Here is a 19,510-nt window from a genome sequence, read left to right on the forward strand (position 1 = left end):
GGCCCGGACATTCCCGGCACTACAGTGTTTTAAGCCTCTCTTGGCGGGGCTGTGGACTTAAACCTCCCTCCCAGTGTCTCTGATTGGCTGTCTTGGACAGTGCTTTCCAGCGTTCTATCACAATGAATCTATAACTTGGCCTGAGTGTTCAGGATTCTTTGAGGGATCATGGACTATAAATCCCAACATGTGATGGCTAATGACTTGGCTGGGACGTTTCCAGCATCTGATTCAAGTCCCTCTTGCTGTCTCAACTTTTTTTTGTTTTTATTTATTTATTTTTTCTCTCATGCCTTATATTTCTCTTTTTCTCTGGGTCTTTTTCTGTCGCTCTCACCCACAATGTTTGTGTTGGTTCATCCAATGTCCGCTTCACTGTAGAGTGCCTTTCTCTTTCATGATATTTTTATTTACTCGAGTGCTTCTTGGACTTGGGTGTCGGTCTCAGGATTTCAGTGCCTGTGTTCCTCTGCTTCTTGGGAGGGACCAGTTGCTCTGTTGCCTGTTGGGCATTCACCCCCCAAGTCTGCGTGATCCTCCGGTCTCCTCTTGCCACTCTGCAGTGTCCTCGCTCCCATACAGCACAGCCAACAGCATTTTCTAGACTGTGTTGGCCTTTGGTGGCCAATATGGCTAGTACATGTCCACATGTGTACTGAGCCACAGGGAGATTGCGTCGCGCAGCCTTGTCACCGTGCACCATTGACCCTGAAGGTACCCCATGGAGCCAGTGCTCTAGAAAAGATTCCGCGTTGGTGGTTCCTCAGTTCCTTCTCTGTATCCGTGTGCCCCTCAGGATTTCTGGCACTTTTCACACACGTCTCAGCCCGATAGTTATGCTTTCCTCTGCTTCTGCTTTGGGTTGAGTTTGGCAGGAAAGCCCCCTGTTTCGGGTTATGTGGCATGTGTCTCATCAAGGCTGCACTGGGTCAGCCGGGGGATGATCTGGTCTCGGGACGCTATGATCCCAATGTCTCGCTCCCGGCACCAATTGCTGTCCCACCTCAGAACAATGGCTTCCACCTTTGCATCCTCCCCCTCTTCATGCTTGTGATTTCTTAAAGGGCCACGGCTCCACAGACCTACTCGCAAGGGGCCAATAGCAGCAGCCCACGTTAAATGCTGTTTGAAACAAACTTTCTATATTTTGGGGTCCATCTTGGGGTCTCCAGTGAACCGGACACTCTTACCTTCGTGATCATAGCAACCCCATCATAAGATTCCTCTGTGCCCCAATCCCTGCTTCCCCTTTAAGGTATCTGAAACCATCTACCGGTCGTTGTGGTTGGCAGTAAGTCTGGTAATTGGATGGTGCAGTGGTAATGAGGGGCTAAGATGATATGCAACTCCCCACCAAGAATTCTGAAGGCATTCTCTAGCCATACTCGCAAAATGCGAAATTCCCCTACCTCTGCTGAGAATTTGCCAGACATGGGATTTTTTTCTCATCTGTTTCTGCTAACTGTATTATTTGGAGTTATTGGCATGCAGGTTTTGGGTATCATTTAATTGTAATATCATAAAAGGACTTTGTGCAATCCTTGGCGCTGTTTGCAGGCTCCCGTAGAAAGGCAGAGTCTTAAGTGCCTCATTCTCCTCTCGTTTGCGGTGGGAACACATTTCTAGCCGGCATGCAAGGAGTAAAATGTTAACTTGAAGCAGCCATCTGTTTACTCAAGAGAAGTGACAGCCGACCACATGTGATGGACGGAAATACTGCGTTTTCCCGGTGTGTGCAATTGCTCAGTTGTCTTGATGCATGCAGGCTTCTGCACACACTTTACTTCCACCATCTGCAAATCTTTTCCGTGTCCGGTGGAATCTTCGCCTCCCTGCATAAGGAAGGCTGTTTGTGTGCATTAGGTTCCGGCCACTATTTTTTAAGTGGTTTTAAATTGTATACAATACAAACAAATTCCTCCTAAATTAATGCTAAAAAATAAACAGGATAAACTACAAAATCATGAATTGCCCATTTCTTAACTATGGTTTCTCTGTGTAAGTGTAACATTACATTGTATGGATGTCATTAATGGGGATGAAAGTTCTTATGTTCCTGTTAATGTACATTTTATAATTAATATATGTGTTTAATGGTTCACAAGAGTCTTAACTATTTCAAATATTTTGCAACTGAATGTCAACATTTCCCTATAGTACCATTGAAGTTTATTTTTGTTAACTGATTGAATGCACACAGACCTTCATGTCCTTGTGGCACCCACGAGAAATGCTGCACATTTCTCAACACAATTCCAGTGCACCTGAATGTACTGAAATGGACTTTGTCTTAATTGTGTGTAATGGATTTCATAGCTACACCGATCACAAAAATAAAAAAATGTCCTCAGGAAAAATGTGCTTGTAAGCAGGATACTCAGAAATGTCAGCCACTATTGGGTAATAATTGCATGAAAGTCCTTCTCACTGATCGGCTAGGCCACTTGGGACGTCCATGCTGCTTGCTTGCACTCTCCCCCTTACCACCACCTCACCTCTGGACTCTTCCTGCGCACCCACCCTCCTCATTTCCCCTCTGCTGCAGATTCGGGGGTGGGGGGGGTCTGTTCCTTCTGAGACTGCCTCCAGGCATGTGACGGCTCAACACATACCGTTTATGCCCCGCTCAGGACATCCTCTAGCACGCACCCATGTTAGCATGCCTACGCACTGCAGTGGAGATGCTGCTGAATCCCTCTTCTCCTTCTACTTTTTTTCATTTTAGGACCCCACACCGATTCTATCTGCAGATACCAACAGCCCTAGCACCTGGGGCTGCTGGAATACCTGGGTATTGGGTGCCTTATCACACTCTATTTGCTCTGGACGTTAAGTTGGGCTTCTAGGCACCTAGTGCCAATGAATCCCAGCCTCCCTGAGCGCTAAATATACATTTTGGGGAGCCAACCTCAAGTTTACAATGCCAGCAAGTGGGTGAACCCGATAATGTAGGTTCATTCAATTTAGCTAAAGTTAATACTTAATTTTGTACAAGGTACACAGTTTGTTTTAGGTTTGGACACTTGTGCAGCACCAACCCCACTCATGCAAAGGGCTGCACTCTAGATTGGATCGCCAACCTCATTTGTCAAGTTGCAATGGGCATGAACACCCCCTGCCCATGGTCTGACCACCACATCCTCCATTTCCCCATTCAAGGATCATCAAAATCCAAACGCACCTCCACGCCACTACCAGCAGCGGTGACGCGCAGCTCTTGAAAGCTCACCAAAGAAAACATCTTGCCTTGGCTTGACACCCCATGCCTCAAGATACAGTTCTGACCCGAAGTCACTAGTGGACATCTGCACTGCTACACCAGCCAAAGCAGCAAACACCATTGCCACCCTAGTTCCCCGGAAGGCCAAACCTGTTAGGCACTCTAACTCATGGTTCACCCCTGACCTTCTAGAACTGCGCAACCTTAAACGACAAGCGCAACTACTATGGCAAATAAATCCCACAGATTCCTTTTAAAAAGCCAATTTTCCGAATGCTACAAATCGGGCATTATAACTGCCAAAGCCAATTCCTTCAATGCCAGAATACACATGGCCAAATCTGAGAAAGAGATTTTCTCCATCTTCAGGGAATTGGAAACTCTGTCCACTCCTCCCACCACCAAGGATGAGGCCTGGTGCTCGGATATCCAAAGGGAATTGCTAAATAAAATCGACACACTGAACAAGAATATTCTCGATCACCCAGCTAAACACCACAAGGTTCCCACGGCCTCTGCCGCAAACCTGCCATCTAACTCCCCCAATACCTCCTACCCCAGTTCAATTTCACAGATTTATCAGGAGCCGAAGCCTTACAAATTATCAAAAGTCTCAAACCCTCAAAATGTAAAGGGGATATTTGCCCAGCCACCCTCATCATGGAGTGAGCAGAAATACTTGCCCCTATCATCACCGCCTCCATTTATGCCTCCTCCTCTGCCAGCACAGTGCAAGCCTCAAAGAAGCCTGGATCCTCCCCCTCCTAAAAAAACTTCCCTAGACCCGGAGATTGTATCCAACTATAGACCGATCCCTACTCTATCCTTCCAGCAAAAAAATCCTGGATCGAGCAGCCTACCTGCAAGTTCAGAATTTCCTGGAAACCAACCATATTTTAGGAATGTGCCAATCCTGCTTCCGCCCTGGCCATGGCACTGAGTCGGGCCCTCCTAGACCTGAAAAATCTGCTGGACGAGATGAGAGACCAGGGCAAATCGGCACTTCTCCTCCTCCTAGATCTGTCTGCCACTTTTGACCTGGTCGACCATGAAATCCTAGGCCACCACCTCACAACCTCAGCCAACTTCTCCTGCAGGGTTACTGCCTGGATTGCCTCCTTTATGGAAGGTAGATTCATGAAGGTATTTGCAGAAAATGCGAATGCCCCCCATTGCCCATCCCCTGTGTAGCACCGCAAGGATCTTGCATCTCCCCAACCCTCTACAACATCTTTACCAGGCCCCATTTTGGCATTTTGGAGTAACTATGCCGACGATACCCAAATTCTGATCCCTCTCACAGGGAATTATACTGAGGTCTCAAGCACCCTCATTAATATCCTCTTTGATACAGCCATGGATGGCAGCTAACCATCTTTGTCTGAACAGCATCAAAATGGAAATCCTACTCGTTGGACCACCAAGAGTCCAAAATAATTTCTCCAAAGAATGTTCTGCATTCCAGATTGACAGAATATCCACTCCTGCCTCATATTCGGTTAAAACCCCAGGGGTGCACCTCGATGCCTCCCTTACCATGTCATTCCAAGTAAACGTCATTGCCTCGTCAGCAGCCTACGCAACAAAAGTCCTAAATGCTGCCAGAGCTTTCCCCTCTAGAAACAGCTGCCTAACTGTGGCCCGGGCTATCGTCGGCTCCGAGTAGACTACTGCAATTACCTCTTTGCAGGCACCTCATCCAGCAATAGCAAAAAACTCCAAACTATTCAAAACAACGCCCTTCGAGCAGCAGTAAACAACCCGAAGAAGAGAATACACCTGTGAAGCCAGAAAAGAGGCACACTAGCTGCCTATCCAAGCTCGCAACTCCTTCAAAACGCTCCATCACCCACAAGTGCTTATCCAACACACCCCCCATCTCTCTCAGAAACTAACCAAAGCCTACTAACAAGACCCACCAGGACACCATACACCGACCGCCTACTCCTTCCCAAGGTAAAATGCACCAGAGCAGGCGGCTCGAGCATTCCCTACTTAGCAGCTAAACAGTGGAACTCCCTTCCCCCCTCACTCGTAGCAGAGACATCCTACTGGGTATTCTGAAATGCACTCGAAACGCAGCTTTTCCGCTAATCTCTAACTAAGCCGTGGGTGCTCCTTCGCAACCACATATACAGTATCTGTAACATAATGCAGTCATTTCTTGGCATGAATGCATTCACTATTCACATGTGCTTTCTACAGCGCCTCGAGGCCTCAGGTACTGTTTAAGCGCTATACAAATGAAATAAACACATACATTTGCTTTCACGGTCCAGGAGTGAAATTCAGTTTGCAGATCTCGATTGCAAAAGGCTTGCAGAATCCTGTTTCAAGGAAATAGCTTTGCGTTCGTTTTTTTTTTTGTAGAAGCTAGCAGAGATCTGACTATGCAATATATGTTTAAAGAACATTTCGTGTCTGATAGGAGGTGGCTGGCATTCCATATGAGAAATGTTTTTTACGTTCGTTTATAAGGCAATTGTAATGGGATCTGATAGAAAGGAAGTGTTACTTTGATTAATGTCACTGAGGTTGTACATTGCAGAATTTGTGCATATTTACCATGTTTCTTAATGCCCCATTTCTTCAAATTTCAGCGTTAAAATATATTGATCCAGGGTTCGTCAAAAGATAATTTCGTTGTGGATTAGTTACACTTTGCACATTTACTTTGCGCCGAGCTGGCCTTAGGGGGGCACCTCGCCGGGTGGCCGGCCGGGGCGCCTCGTCCCCCCAGGGCGCCATTGGCCCCCAACACGCCAGCTCGGGGGAGTCTTTCAAGGGCTCCCCGGAGCTGGCGTTGTGGGAGAAGGCGCAGCAGGCGGCCTTTACTGTGAAATGTACCCGCAGATGTGGGTGCATTTAAATGCTCCCCTCTGCCACGGCACTTTTCATAAGAAAAGGCGCCATTAGCCCCCCACCACGCCAGCTCTGGGGGTGGGAGCGGGGAGTCTTTCAAGGGCTCCCTCGAGCTGGCATGGTGGCAGGCGCCTCAAATTGCATTGAATGAACCCGCAGCGGCGGGCTCATTCAATGCCAATGGGGTGCTAACGAGCCCTATTTAACCTCCTCGCCAGAATAAATAAAAAGTTGGCCATCCTGGCCCCGCCCCCTTTCGCCTCGCCCCCTGTTAACCAAGGGCGCGCAGTGGGCGAGGGCGCCATTTTGCCCAGGACGCTGCTGCCCTTGAGGCCGGCCCGGACTTTGCGCATACCTCAGTCTGAGTGTTACTCCTCGTAGTTCGGTGGCTAGTAGAGCAGGCAGGTACTGGCGTTTTTCACTTCCACCCAACCAATGGATTCGGGCCTTAGCCGTGTGCTGCCGGGTCCCTGCGTTTCATTTGCCAGTCTGACATCATCGCAGGCCCAGCAGTGTCGGCTTCGGGGCTGCCTCGAGTGGGCAGAGCTCACTGCTTGAATGAAGAGGGCGGCCTCCGCTTTGTTGCCAAGGTTGTATGAGCCGGGCGGATGAATAAACACACCCTACGGTGCTGGCTCTAGGCCCTGCTATGCGCGCAGTGGCTGATCCTGCCTGTCTTCTGCTGCGCTGGGGTAACGCCCACTTACCTTAGGGCTGCAACCCTGATCCAATCAGAGCATCCGCTTTCATCTTTTCAAACACAACCAATCACAGGACCTCCTTGCAGCAATTGGCAATTAAGGTATAGGAGAGGGTCTTTGGACTATTGGGCGAATGATATTGCAGTGCTTTGTTTTGCTTTGACCCAGTGCTACTGTTGAATGACGTAGCAGTGTTTTGTTGACGAGGGCCTTATGTGATAGTTACTTTAGTACTTCTATAGGCAATGCTTAGTGCCGCTGTTTGGCAGACATGGTTGCACGTGGGCTCCGCATAGTGCAATACTCCAGCTGCAGTGTGTGGCACTTCCAAGCCTCGTCCCCTTCTCCCACCCCTGCAGGTGCTCGGGGACCGGGTGTTCAGGTCCCCGATGGCCTCTCCTAGTCTCCATCAGCGAACTGCTGACTTTGGGGTAGGTTGGCCTTTAACAGACTAGCTGCTGCTCAGGGCTGACAACCTCCTGTGGCACAGGCCCGGGTCAGGAGGACTAAATGAAATCTTGGGAGGACTCTGTGGCCCACTTCACCCTCTGTCCTCTACCTCGTGCGCGACCCCCTCTTATTTGTGTGCCCCTCCCTGAAACTGTGCTGTCCAGAAGACCATATCTACACATCAGTGTCTGTAGTGTGCGGCTTGTATTGCTGTATGCAATGCAAGCCTATGGAATGTTGGTCCTGAGTGTTCACTCAGTGTTCCAGGGATGTCCGTTGGGAGATTCAGGATGCGAGTCATAGCTTGAATGATGCATCTACCTGACCGCTCTCCCGCCTTCATATGTTATACCCTGTAACACAATAAAGCGTCATCTATGTTCATGCTTACCGGCTCCTGCCTGGTTCCTGCATCTTCTCTGCCATGCCACAGTGTCCTAACATTGCTGTGAAGAGTAGATCACTGATGTGTCCCTTCTTTCCCTCACAGGTGCGCGTGGACGGTCGCCAGGATGCGTTGCTTTATGAGACGGTGCCAGTGGTGGAGGGGAGACCCATCCTGCGTGACATGGTCTTCAGCCCCGACCACCTGTCCATCTATCTCCTGAGTGACAAGCAGGTGAGCCCGAGGGGTGTGCTCGGAATATCCCCAATTGATGTCTTAATTGGCGGGGCGGGAGGAGTAGAATGGTGACCTTAAAGCTTGCCCATAGCGCAGTGATTTTTGTTGGTGGTTCTTGGTTGTTCTGTATGTGACCACACTGCAGTCCTCTCTGCTTTCCCTTAATCTGCCTACAAGTTCAGAGCGGATTGTGAACCCCAAACTTCAGCTGTGTGTTAGGACTACCAGGGGTTTTGCTAAGTCTGGAAAAGATTAGGGGCTACGCTAATGTGGGGGACTGTCGGGACTCGGGGCTGGCTAGCATTTTGGTTGTAGCACCTGAGCTTCTATCGGGGGCTACAACCAAAATACCCGGAGCTATAGCCCCCTAAGCCCCCCTCCGCCCCCCCCCAGCTGCCACTCTGGCGACCACGATGCTGCAGATCTTCACTCTCACCCACCCCATCCAAACCCTTGTCCCCCCCCCCCTTCATCATAGACATTTAATTAGTATGTTTGTTGTCTGGAGGGTGGGATTTCTTAGTTTGCAGTGGGTGAGCTTGGAGTTAAGGAGTTGGTAGTGGAAGGTTGGGATGACCAGGAGGCTGTCGGGTCACCGGGTTTATCGCCCGGAACTGTGAGTGTCTTTTGATTCGCAGGTGAGCCACGGACTTAAGGGACGCTGGAGGCGGGGTCATCACTGTTCTCTTGTGATGTGAATGTGCACCTGTGCTGCAGTGCACAGCCGTCAGAGGATTTTTTGGGCTATATCATAATATTAGTTAATGCCTCTGCCTGGGCAACGGTCAGGGTCAGTGCTTTAAATGGGGTGAGAAATCGAGGGGGGCTGCAATGACTGGGTGTGTCCCCAGCTCACGACAACGAAAGAAAATCTGACAAGATACTTTTCCACCTGAGCCCTGCAGGCGACAAACCAGTGTCTAATTGCACTGTGCTGTTTCATTGGTGCTAAATGAATTCTGTTTCATTGAATAGACTGTGTCAAGTAGTTAATTGAATGAAACCAATGGAATCCAGCACCTACGAAATAGCACAGTGTGATGTGACACTTGCTTGTCATCAGCAGGGATGGGTACGAATACCCAGCACTGGACAATACAAATAATTACTTTTCCAACCCGAGTCTTGTGCTGAAAACCAGTTTTGCAGCACACTGTGCTGTTTCATAGGCGCACCATTTCTTTTATTTAAGTGTCAAGCAGTCTAGAATGAAACAGACGAAATCCACCACCTGAGTAATATCACAGTGCAACGTGACACTGGCTAGTCACTGGCAGTGCACAGAAAGAAAAAGCAAAGTGCTTGTCGGGGCTGTCTGGGGTTCTGTGAGCCCCGGCAGACACGTGGGTCGATCAAGGGTTTTGCAGACTGCCGGGGCTCAGCCTCGGCCCACTTAAAGCCCTGGCTAGGGGGGGGCAGCTCGTCTGCTGTGGGTGCATGAGGGCAGGTTTATCCACAGGGCCATCTCTAACCATGATAATGTCCCCCTGTTCTTTCCAGGTGAGCCGGGTGCCCGTGGAGCATTGTGAGCAGTACCGGACATGTGCGGACTGTCTGGGGTCAGGAGACCCCCACTGTGGCTGGTGTGTCCTCCATAACAAGTAAGATACAAGTGACTTCCTCTCTCGTGAAAAGCATGGTGATGCGTAAACCTTCTGAGAGAATAGACACACTCTAGTTGTTTTCAGCTTCAAGGCGTTCAGTGCTGGGGCCGATTGCCAACCCGTCAGCGGATCGTGCACTAGTGTAATTACAGGGAGGTGGCAAGAGGGACATGTTACACTGCACAAGGGTTGCTTTTGCTTGCCCCATCACCTATAGATCCTACAGACGTGATGAATGTGCTTGCTTCAGTGTTCTATCTAAGACTTACCACCTTGAATTTTCTTTAATTTTCTTTAACACTTACTTACATGTGACTTTCTGGCTGGATATAACTGCTCAGACATGTAAGCATGCTAAATGTCACCACAAGCATGATTAAATGACAGTAGCTCGAGTGAGCATCGATGTCAAGAACTTGCGTGGCGTCCTGTCCCACGGGGATCCCTAAGCCTCCCCTCACCCACTTCTATTGGTGGAGATAAGTAGGGTCTTGGATAACTTCCTGGAGACCTGCTGATTTCACTGGGCACTCCTGGACTAGGGGTGTCTAGTTTGGTTAGTGGCTCAGGACTACGTTAGAAACCATGCACTTTTGGGGCTTGGAGGTTGTGGTAATGAAGCCAACCATCATGGTATTCATCCACGGCGTGGAGGGAGCAGCGTTTACTCTCGACGCCATGCAATATTCGTATCCTCTTGATCCAAAATCTGTTCTAACGTCTGGTGGAAACTCACCAGTTCAGAATTCGAAGACTACTATTGCTCACTGAGCTGGGAGTTTGGCTAGGCAAGCTACTGCTCTTAAAGGAACACCCTTGTTACCCCCAACTTCTCCAATTGAGCAGTATTGTTTAAACCCCTTCTGTCGGAAAAGTGCTATATCCTGAGAAACGTATGGGTGTTCAGAGTGCGGCCGTCCCAGGGCCCAAGTTATAAACGCCAGGCCTCTGATATCATCACAGGCCACTCCAGCCCACTGCCATGAGTGGTATTGCAATTGGCACCATGGAGCTAAGCCCGAGACACTCCTAGTATTTTTTAATTGGGGGAGGGGAAGAGACCCGTGGCCTGCGTGTGCAAATCACATTCAAGCCTTTCGTAGGAATGAAAGACGGGCTTCGCACAGAGCCAGTCTTCCATTTTGATGGGGTGGAAGGCAGAGCGGAGGCCAGCGGGGAAGATAAGGGAGGGTGTTGGAGATTGGGGATGTAGCAGGCGAGGGACGAAGCAGGCAATGGGGGAGGTGGCAGTGAAGTAGACAGGGGGGGCTCTGGACATGGAGGATTTCTGCAGACTCTAGGAGAAAGGTGGCAGTGGTGGAACGGGGTCTTACATCATGAGGTTCAACCCACATTCCTCAATGTCATTGGTTGGCACCTTCTCCCCGGGTGCTCATGTAGCTTTGCTTTGCTGTTGGTTGTCCCAACACACATGGAGATCTTTTACTTTAATGAAGGAACAATGGCCATCTCCACCACTGGTGCTTTGGTTATGGATTTTGGCCTATGGCCCCTGCCTCTCAGCCACCAGTGAGAATGGTGTGGTCCTGCCCTGGCTAACCAACATTGAAAGGTGGACTAAAAGAAGCAGCGTTGTTACTCCTCTTCCCTGACTTTACCATACCTCATGCTTTCCTGACGCATTCATCTCTACACGTCCAAATCCTGGCAACGACGCACCTGTCGACTAGCTTCGCAAACCAGATCTGTTCCTGGTTGCAGGGAGAGTTTCTTCAAAACTCCTCTGGTGAACGGCTGCACGCTACCGGGGGCCTGCCTGAGCGCAACTCAAGTGCCTCACGCAACCACACATCAACTACGTTTAGTACCAAGTATCGTCGGGTCTAGGTAGTGCCATCACATACCTCTACAGCAAAACACACTGCACGCACTTCACTACACTACACCACAACGAAACAAACCACACATAGCTGCACCCAACAGCACATGGCGGCTACCAACCGAAAAACACACTTGCGAACAGTGTCCACCGAACTGAAGCTGCCAACAGCCCATCACTGCTCTCTTGCTCTTTTCTCCCGCTCAGTCCTGCTGACTTACCCTCCTCCTTGCTTTACAGATCCGCCAAAGCGCCAAGAAACCACGCAGGTGGCAACAGTGTGCGGCATAAGAACATTTAACATAAAGTATTTGCTTTAAGCAGAGCTTAACATTTTTCAAATGTCATCTTACCCGTACTGATAACTAATCGCAGTTAAACATGCATCCCTCCTTCAATACCCAACACGCATGTTTGCACACTGGCTGAACTGCTTTGTGTATTGCCCCATTCCCTTTTCTATTTCCCCACACCTCTCCCTTGCTATTGACAGGCATGGGTCTGGCGGGGTCCCAATACAGCGCCACTCAGACAAGGCCAGGCGCCGCAAGACCACTGTGGCGTTGCTGGGCGCAGCATACATGTTGGATAGCATAACGTGGGTGTCCTCGCAGGCCTAGCGTGTTGTTGCTGCTGCTGCCTCGCCAGTGTTGGGAGTTAGCATCTGGGGGCAGGCTCGCTGCCTGCTGTTCGTGCTCCATGCGTGCTCCGTGCGTGCCTCTCGGTTATTAATAAGCGTCTGGGAGCGGGCATGCTGCTGCGCCTCGGTTGTGCTCTGTGCCTAGTTTCTGTTATTAATAAGCGTCTGGGACGGGTCCTGATGTTGCCTGCTCCCACTCGCTCTCCTCCTGGGTGATGTTATAAATAGATGGCTCGCCGCCACCCCCGGTTGTCCCTCCCTGGTCTGGTCCCGACTGGCATTGGTCCCGCCAGAGGTCCTTATGTTTGGCAGGCCGCGTATTTTTCTTGTGGGCTTTTTCCCACGGTCCCTCGGAAAACGCGTCTATTTGTGTCGTTACTTAGACCTGGTCTAAGGCATGGTGCCTGGCTTCGGGAGTGCTTCTGGTAATTGTCTATGCGGTGGTAGCCTAGCCTCTGCTGAAGTGCAGACCACCTTGTTTTTTAACTGGATTTTGGCTGACTGGTCCATCGTTGGATAGTGACTCCACGTCCTGCTCAGTAGTGCCATTGCATTGCTGCCGTGTCATAATAAAGCACCATATCTATTATCATGTACCCATACAATACTAGTAGCCTTGAAAAAGACCTGTAAGGTCGGAACACGTGTCGGCACCACGTGTTACTCTATCATTTGAAGAATTCAATTGAATAAAATCAAAAAGAAACAATGATCTTTGTGGACCCTAATTGTTCACTCACCTGAGCTGTAAACAAAGGAAGAATCCTAAACATACCAAGTTAGCACATGCGCCAAATGAGTAGAAACTAAAACCAGCTTTTCATATTTCAGCTATAGGCTCTGTTTGATTTAGTGGCTAAGTGCTAGGCCTTAAATACTGAGGGTCCGGGTTCCAGCACCACGACGTGCAGACAGCCTTTTTTTTTTTTTGGCTATTAGGTGGCACTAAAGCACCACGTATAAGCCAAAACTATTGCATCAGAGTACAGCTAAGGAGAAATGGCATATGGCTGGGCTAATCGCTATGGCAATTCCCACCTACTTCCTGGCCCTTCCCTCCCCAAAACACATCCTCCTGGGATCTATCTGAGCTTGCTTTATTAAGCCTTCCCATCAAACTGTGTGCTCGAAGTGCCTGGCAGGGTTTTTTCAAAGCAGTCTTTTAGGAGTTAATGGTTTAAATGGAGCTGTAAATGAACGAATTATGTAATAAAAATGCCTTAACCAGGTATGACTCGATTCATAAGCACTATGTTTGTCCTTCACATAAGTCCTGTTAAATAACAAGCATATGCGAAGCCTTCTGTTTTGGCTTTCGTATATGTATTCGGCATTTCCCATGCACTTCTTTTCTAAGCCCAGCTACTTGCATCATTTTTCCGCTTCTACCATCAGTGACCACGTAATAACTGTACGGCAGTGCCTGTCCAATACAGATCCCAGGCCTACACAAAAGCCAAACTATGGGCATTTCCAATGCTTGGTAATATATGTGAGGCTTACACGCTCAAACATGCCGGCGCCGATGGATCCCTGCGCCAAAGTGGCGCACAAGCTGGCGCCGTACGGCAAAGTAGCTGCGCTGAAACGTGCGACGCCAAAGGAGCCACGCCAAAAGGTCCTGCTTCACCTGTGCTTTGATCACTTTTTTGCAAATAACATGTTTCGCATTTTTTTTTTTGGTCTCGTCCTGGCCTTGTTGCATAATAAAACTGGTGGAATAGACACTGGTGCATTCTGTTATTTGGGTGTACTTGCAAACATGGTAATCCCTCTCCGTGTGCTGTCATTTCTGCCGCTTTAGGGTATCTGCCGTGTTTACCCCCTCCCCTCTAGGTGCCTCAGTCTGTTTCCGGTCGTGTCAGAGGACACGGGAGCATTTGACCCCGGGGTTATTTCGCCACATACGCAGGAATGTCACTTTGCCCCTAGAGGTGTTTACAGTTACTCTTCCCAATTGTACTTCCTGAAGGGGCGCGTGCACCGTCACTGTGGCCGGAGATGAAACCCTGTGCACTTCTCAGTCGTGTACATAATTGTACTGCTGATAACGCAGTGCTTTTGAGCAGTATCAGGGATCCACAGACCACGTCCAGTGTTTTCCAAGCTGAGTGACGAGTCCTGAAGTAAAAAGCTGCAAAGGTAGCTCGGCCGGTTGAGTGGAAGTTGCCAAGATATACCATTAGAACTGCCTGTAAGTCCTCTTTTTTCCAATTCCTTTTGAAAAATGTGCTGTGAAATACACTGTTTTGACAGCAGAAGTGATGGGCTCCCTTATTGACTTTTATTTATGTATGACGTGTTAAACGCCCAACGTTCTATGTACAGTAGAGTTTAACGAGACCATATACCATTAGTATACCACTTGCTCCTTACTCAGGCGGTGGCATTTCTGTTCCTGTAGTGAACATGAAAAGTTGGGATCCATGGTGTTGGCGTGTTCTGTGATTAGTGGCAGGCCTGATGATCCATATGCAGTATGTTTTAGCTACCACTTGCACATCACTAATTCTAACTGCATGTGTCACAGGAGCGCCCCACAGCATGGGATCCCGAAACTCTAGCCCTCGCCTCCAGCTTTACAGAACAGGACCTAGAGTAGAGCACTGCTCCTTCCTACACTACTCCCACGCATTACCCGGGCTCTACACTGTGTAGGTTTGGCTGTGACTGTAAGCATGTTCAAGACAATCCCGCTTTTGCTGTGATTGCCATTTTAGGCCTTGCTATGAAACCTTATCTCAGATGATACTTTCGGCTGTTAAGGGAAAGGTTGGGGGTTTCAGACCACCCTTGATTGCTTACGTGTTAGTGTAAAATTGCCAAACTGTAGCTTTAGAATTGATTCTGAGTTCGCCTGTGGCCACCATTCAAACCAGGATAGGGTTTTTAAATGAAAAGAAACTCGCACCATACGCGGCCCATACTGGGACCCTCCCGGGAAAATAAGGGTGTCAGTTAACCCTACCTATGCCAGTGTGCCTCATCACCCAGAAGAGACCATCAATCCAACTGTACCCTCAAACATGACTCTTCATGATCCAGAGGAGGCCAGCACAGAAGGCCTTGCAAGCATCATGGCACCCCGTCACTCGAGGGAGCTATGGAAGGGAAACAAGATTGAGGGGCTGGAGGTCTCTCCTGTAATGCACAGGCAGCTGGGTGAAGGCCTGGGCTTTTAGCTCCAGTAGTCGCGGGCTGTGAAGGGCAGGGGAGAAAAAGCAACGCTGCACACGCCATGCTGCCCACTGCCCTGCCCAGCTCCCAGTGGCTTCCAGTATTTGCCCCCGACTCTATTCTGTTGCTTTACCACGATTCTTTCGGTCCACAACTCCCTCTTAACTATGCTGGTCTCCTCGGCCTCTCCAGGGTACTCTGCTTTCCTGGGCCCTTGACCATTTCCTCTCCTCTCCGCTTCCATTTTGCTTAGCAGATACCTGGCTTGTTCCCTTGCCCCCTTCTTCCCCCTTGGCCCCCCTCTTCTTCCCCCTTGGCCCCCCTCTTCTTCCCCCTTGGCCCCCCTCTTCTTCCCCCTTGGCCCCCCTCTTCTTCCCCCCCCCTGGCTCCCCTCTTCGTCCCCCTTGGCCCCCCTCTTCTTCCCCTTGGCCCCCCTCTTCTTCCCCTTGGCCCCCTCTTCTTCCCCTTGGCCCCCTCTTCTTCCCTCTTCTTTCCCCTTGGCCCCCGCTTCTTTCCCCTTGGCCCCCGCTTCTTTCCCCTTGGCCCCCGCTTCTTCCCCCTTGGCCCCCCTCTTCTTCCCCCTTGGCCCCCCTCTTCTTCCCCCCCTGGCTCCCCTCTTCGTCCCCCTTGGCCCCCCTCTTCTTCCCCTTGGCCCCCCTCTTCTTCCCCTTGGCCCCCTCTTCTTCCCCTTGGCCCCCTCTTCTTCCCTCTTCTTTCCCCTTGGCCCCCGCTTCTTTCCCCTTGGCCCCCGCTTCTTTCCCCTTGGCCCCCGCTTCTTTCCCCTTGGCCCCCCTCTTCTTCCCCCTTGGCCCCCCTCTTCTTCCCCCCCTGGCTCCCCTCTTCGTCCCCCTTGGCCCCCCTCTTCTTCCCCTTGGCCCCCCTCTTCTTCCCCTTGGCCCCCTCTTCTTCCCCTTGGCCCCCTCTTCTTCCCTCTTCTTTCCCCTTGGCCCCCGCTTCTTTCCCCTTGGCCCCCGCTTCTTTCCCCTTGGCCCCCGCTTCTTTCCCCTTGGCCCCCACTTCTTTCTCCTGGTCCCCCTCTTCGTCCCCCTGACCCTCTCTCTTCGTCCCCCTGGCTCCCTTCTTCGTCCCTCTCTCCTCCCTCTCTCCTCCCTCTTCTTCCCCCTTGGCCCCCTCTTCTTCCCCCTTGGCCCCCTCTTCTTCCCCCTTGGCCCCCTCTTCTTCCCCCTTGGCCCCCTCTTCTTTCTCCTGGCTCCCCTCTTCGTCCCCCTGACCTTCTCTCTTCGTCCCCTCAGGCCCCCTCTTCTTACATCCCTTCCCCCCTCTTCTTGCATCCCTTCCCCCCTCTTCTTACATCCGGCCCCTCTCTTCTTTCTTGCAGTCCCTCTCTTCTTTCTTGCAGTCCCTCTCTTCTTTCTTGCAGTCCCTCTCTTCTTTCTTGCAGTCCCTCTCTTCTTTCTTGCAGTCCCTCTCTTCTTTCTTGCGTCCCCTCTCTTCTTTCTTGCGTCCCCTCTCTTCTTTCTTGCGTCCCCTCTCTTTTTTCTTGCGTCCCCTCTCTTTTTTCTTGCGTCCCCTCTCTTTTTTCTTGCGTCCCCCCTCTTCTTTCTTGCGGCCCCTCTTCTTTCTTGCGGCCCCTCTCTTCTTTCTTGCGGCCCCTCTCTTCCTCCTGTGGCCTCTCTTCTTCCCGTCCCTCTCCTCTCAATGCCACCCTGTTCCCTGATATCTGTTGTGCTCTGCCAATCCTCTCCAATCCTTGGATATCACTACTCCATTTTATTGCCACCCCAGCCCAAACTTCCTTCCATGGCCTCAGTGACCTCTGCCCCTTGTCTCCTGCCCAATATCGCCAGAAAGCATCCACTCTCTGTGCCTCGCTGCCGAAAGGCCCCATTTCCCGTTCCCTCGCCTGGGGCACCTGTGCCCGGCTGGTGTGAACGCATTGCAGCACGCCCCTGGTCCAGCAGAGCCTGGTATGAGCCATTTCCATTTATGAACTGGCGAGAAAGAGCCTGGAGTTTATGCGGTGTCCCCCGCCTGAGCTCGGGCGGTCGGGCCTGGCTATTTACTCAGCTGCCCTGAGCATATGCGAAGCAGAGCCTTCCGGACCCCGCTCTCGCGATGGTCAGTGCACTGGGGATTTCCACTCCCCTCCCATACCCCCCCCCCTTGCATGGGACTTGCATTAAGCTGGGTCTTGTGTTTTACTAGTCAAGTGCGTGTCTGACTGGAGCCAGCCCATACATACCTGGCGGCCCCCTCCTCGGCTGTGGTCTGCACGCACTTCCGGTGCAGCAGTGATACCGTCGGAGAGCAGGGCCAGGCCTCTGTGTGCTCTGCAAGTCCCTGACTGAGCTCTCGGGCAAAAGCGCTGCACCGGCCACTGCCTCCACCCTAGTGCCAGAGCGCAAGGCCCAGTGCTAGCCCTGCAGTCTACGTCCCGTGTACCAGTCTGAGTGCCGCTTTTGCACCAGGACGAAGCGGCCACCAGTCTACAGATCAGACTCTCCTGCCGCCCATTTCAGTAACCTTGGTCTTCGGTTCATCAGCAGCGTCCTGTGCAGGAGGCGTGGTGTTAGGATCAGTGGCGTCGCCAGGAACAACATTTAGAAGGGGCGCAGAGGGGGCCAAAGATAAAAGTAAGGGGCAGTGCTTAAAGTGGGCCGGGCCCCGGCAGTCTCCAAAAAGTATGACTGAGCCGGGGCCCTTTTGTCCGTAGTCAAAGCTTTATAAAAGATGGCTTGAATTGTGTACTTTCAAAGCCATCTTTTATAAACCCGAAATGTTTAAAAAAGATGGCCTGAAAACTAGGCAAACCGTAGGGTATACACACAAATATATATACATGTTATATATTTGTGTCCGTACCTTACTATGGTGTGTGTACTGTGCAAGCCATCTTTTCTAAACGTAGAAATATGTTACTTTGGCTTGCATAGTACACAAACCATAGTAAGGTACGCACACAAATATATAAAATTTATATATATTTGTGTGTATACCCTACGATTTGCGTACTTTTAGGCCACGCCCCTCCCACAAGCCACGCCCCCAAATGAGGGCCCCCGCTCGATTTCTTACCCCACTTAAATCCCTGGTAAGGGGCCACAGACAAAAGTAGGGGGAGAAAATGTTCACTGCTCGTCTTAGGTAGGGGAGTAAAAGGGGGGGGCGCACAGGGTTTCACAGGGGGGCCCCTGGCCCCCAGCCCCATAACCCCCCCCCCCCCAACCCCCTAGTGACGCCACTGGTTACGATGTACAGTTCATGGTTTGCAACATAGGCCTAATGCACCAGCTTGGCTTCATGCATCTGGCCAGTGAACAGATTGCAGTTTACTCCTTGCACACCGGGCCCGCTGCATTAGGCTTGGTTAGAATTCAGCAGCTAACTAACTGCCTGCACGCACCCCATGCACAGCTCGCTGGCTCAGCTCCTGGCTCCACTGGCCACCTGCTGCAACCCATGCACCATCCCTGCTTAATGCTCGACAGGTGGCCGCCTACCAGCCTTGAAGCAGGCTTCACAGTTTACTGGTGCAACACCCCACTACAGCAGCCTTAGTGGGCCCTCTGCGAAGCCTGGTCTCTTTGCCCAGCAGAGTAGCCCTGGTACCGGTCTACACACTGTGCCAGCTGGTGACGGCGCTAGGGGCCAGGCATTGCACCAGCCTTGCAAGGTTACCTACTGCACAGTGGGGCTTGGGGTGAAGGATATATGGGTGCCACAGGTCCCTCAATATTGAGAGAGGTTTATTTTTAGCCCCAGATTGGCACAAGAACGAAGAGCTGCTATGCCTCATGAAAGTTGCTTTTTTCTTTGGCTGTGGGCCCAAGTAAAATCAAAACACTAAATGTTTAAAGTATAGAGCGTTGCTTTATGAGGGAAGAGAGACATTAAAGAAAAGATCATAACCCGAGTGCCTCAGAAGTCATGAAGTCTCGGGAGGATAGCTCAGGGGAAACGTGCTCGCCTTAGCAACAAGACGACTCGGAGCAGCACAGGTTCAATCCCCGGTCCGCGCTTAGAAACCCCTCTGGGTATTAAGCGCGTTATAAATAACCTATCGCATCATATATCATATCGTGAGTAGTTAATTGCTGTTACCAAGTGGTGCGACACAAAACGACGTCTCCTAAAAAGTTAGGCCGTGCAGCTGCCACATACATGGAACTGTGCCCCCCCCCCCCGCCCCCGGTGTCGTCCTGTACGTTCTCCGCACGTCCCCATGACGAGGAGGACTGCTTCCTCCTTGCTTTTCTTGGACTGGGACCCAGGCCTCAGCCCCTCTTTCGGGTCTTTTCTTTTTTGTTCACTTCTCCCTCGCCCACCTCATATTTCAACCGCTGTGAGGGGCGGGGTGCCTTTGGAAGTTCTCTACATTTTCTCCCATTGTTGTGGTAGCTTGAAGCAGTCTTCAAGCTACGCACAGTCGGCAG

General features: G+C 50.9%; 1 protein-coding gene across 2 annotated transcripts in view; it reads left to right on the forward strand.

The window, feature by feature from the left end:
• The window catches only part of PLXNA3 (plexin A3), a 677,771-nt gene that overhangs the window by 316,143 nt on the left and 342,118 nt on the right, over window positions 1–19,510 (forward strand). For both annotated transcript variants that reach the window (XM_069645473.1, XM_069645474.1), the window contains exons 4-5: window positions 7,724–7,852; window positions 9,356–9,456. In XM_069645473.1, the coding sequence (XP_069501574.1) occupies window positions 7,724–7,852; window positions 9,356–9,456 (230 nt within the window). The remainder of the gene's footprint in view (window positions 1–7,723; window positions 7,853–9,355; window positions 9,457–19,510) is intronic.

The sequence above is a fragment of the Ambystoma mexicanum genome, chromosome 2p (genome assembly GCF_040938575.1).
Source record: "Ambystoma mexicanum isolate Mex_15411 chromosome 2p, UKY_AmexF1_1, whole genome shotgun sequence".
In the NCBI taxonomy this organism is placed as follows: Eukaryota; Metazoa; Chordata; class Amphibia; order Caudata; family Ambystomatidae; genus Ambystoma; species Ambystoma mexicanum.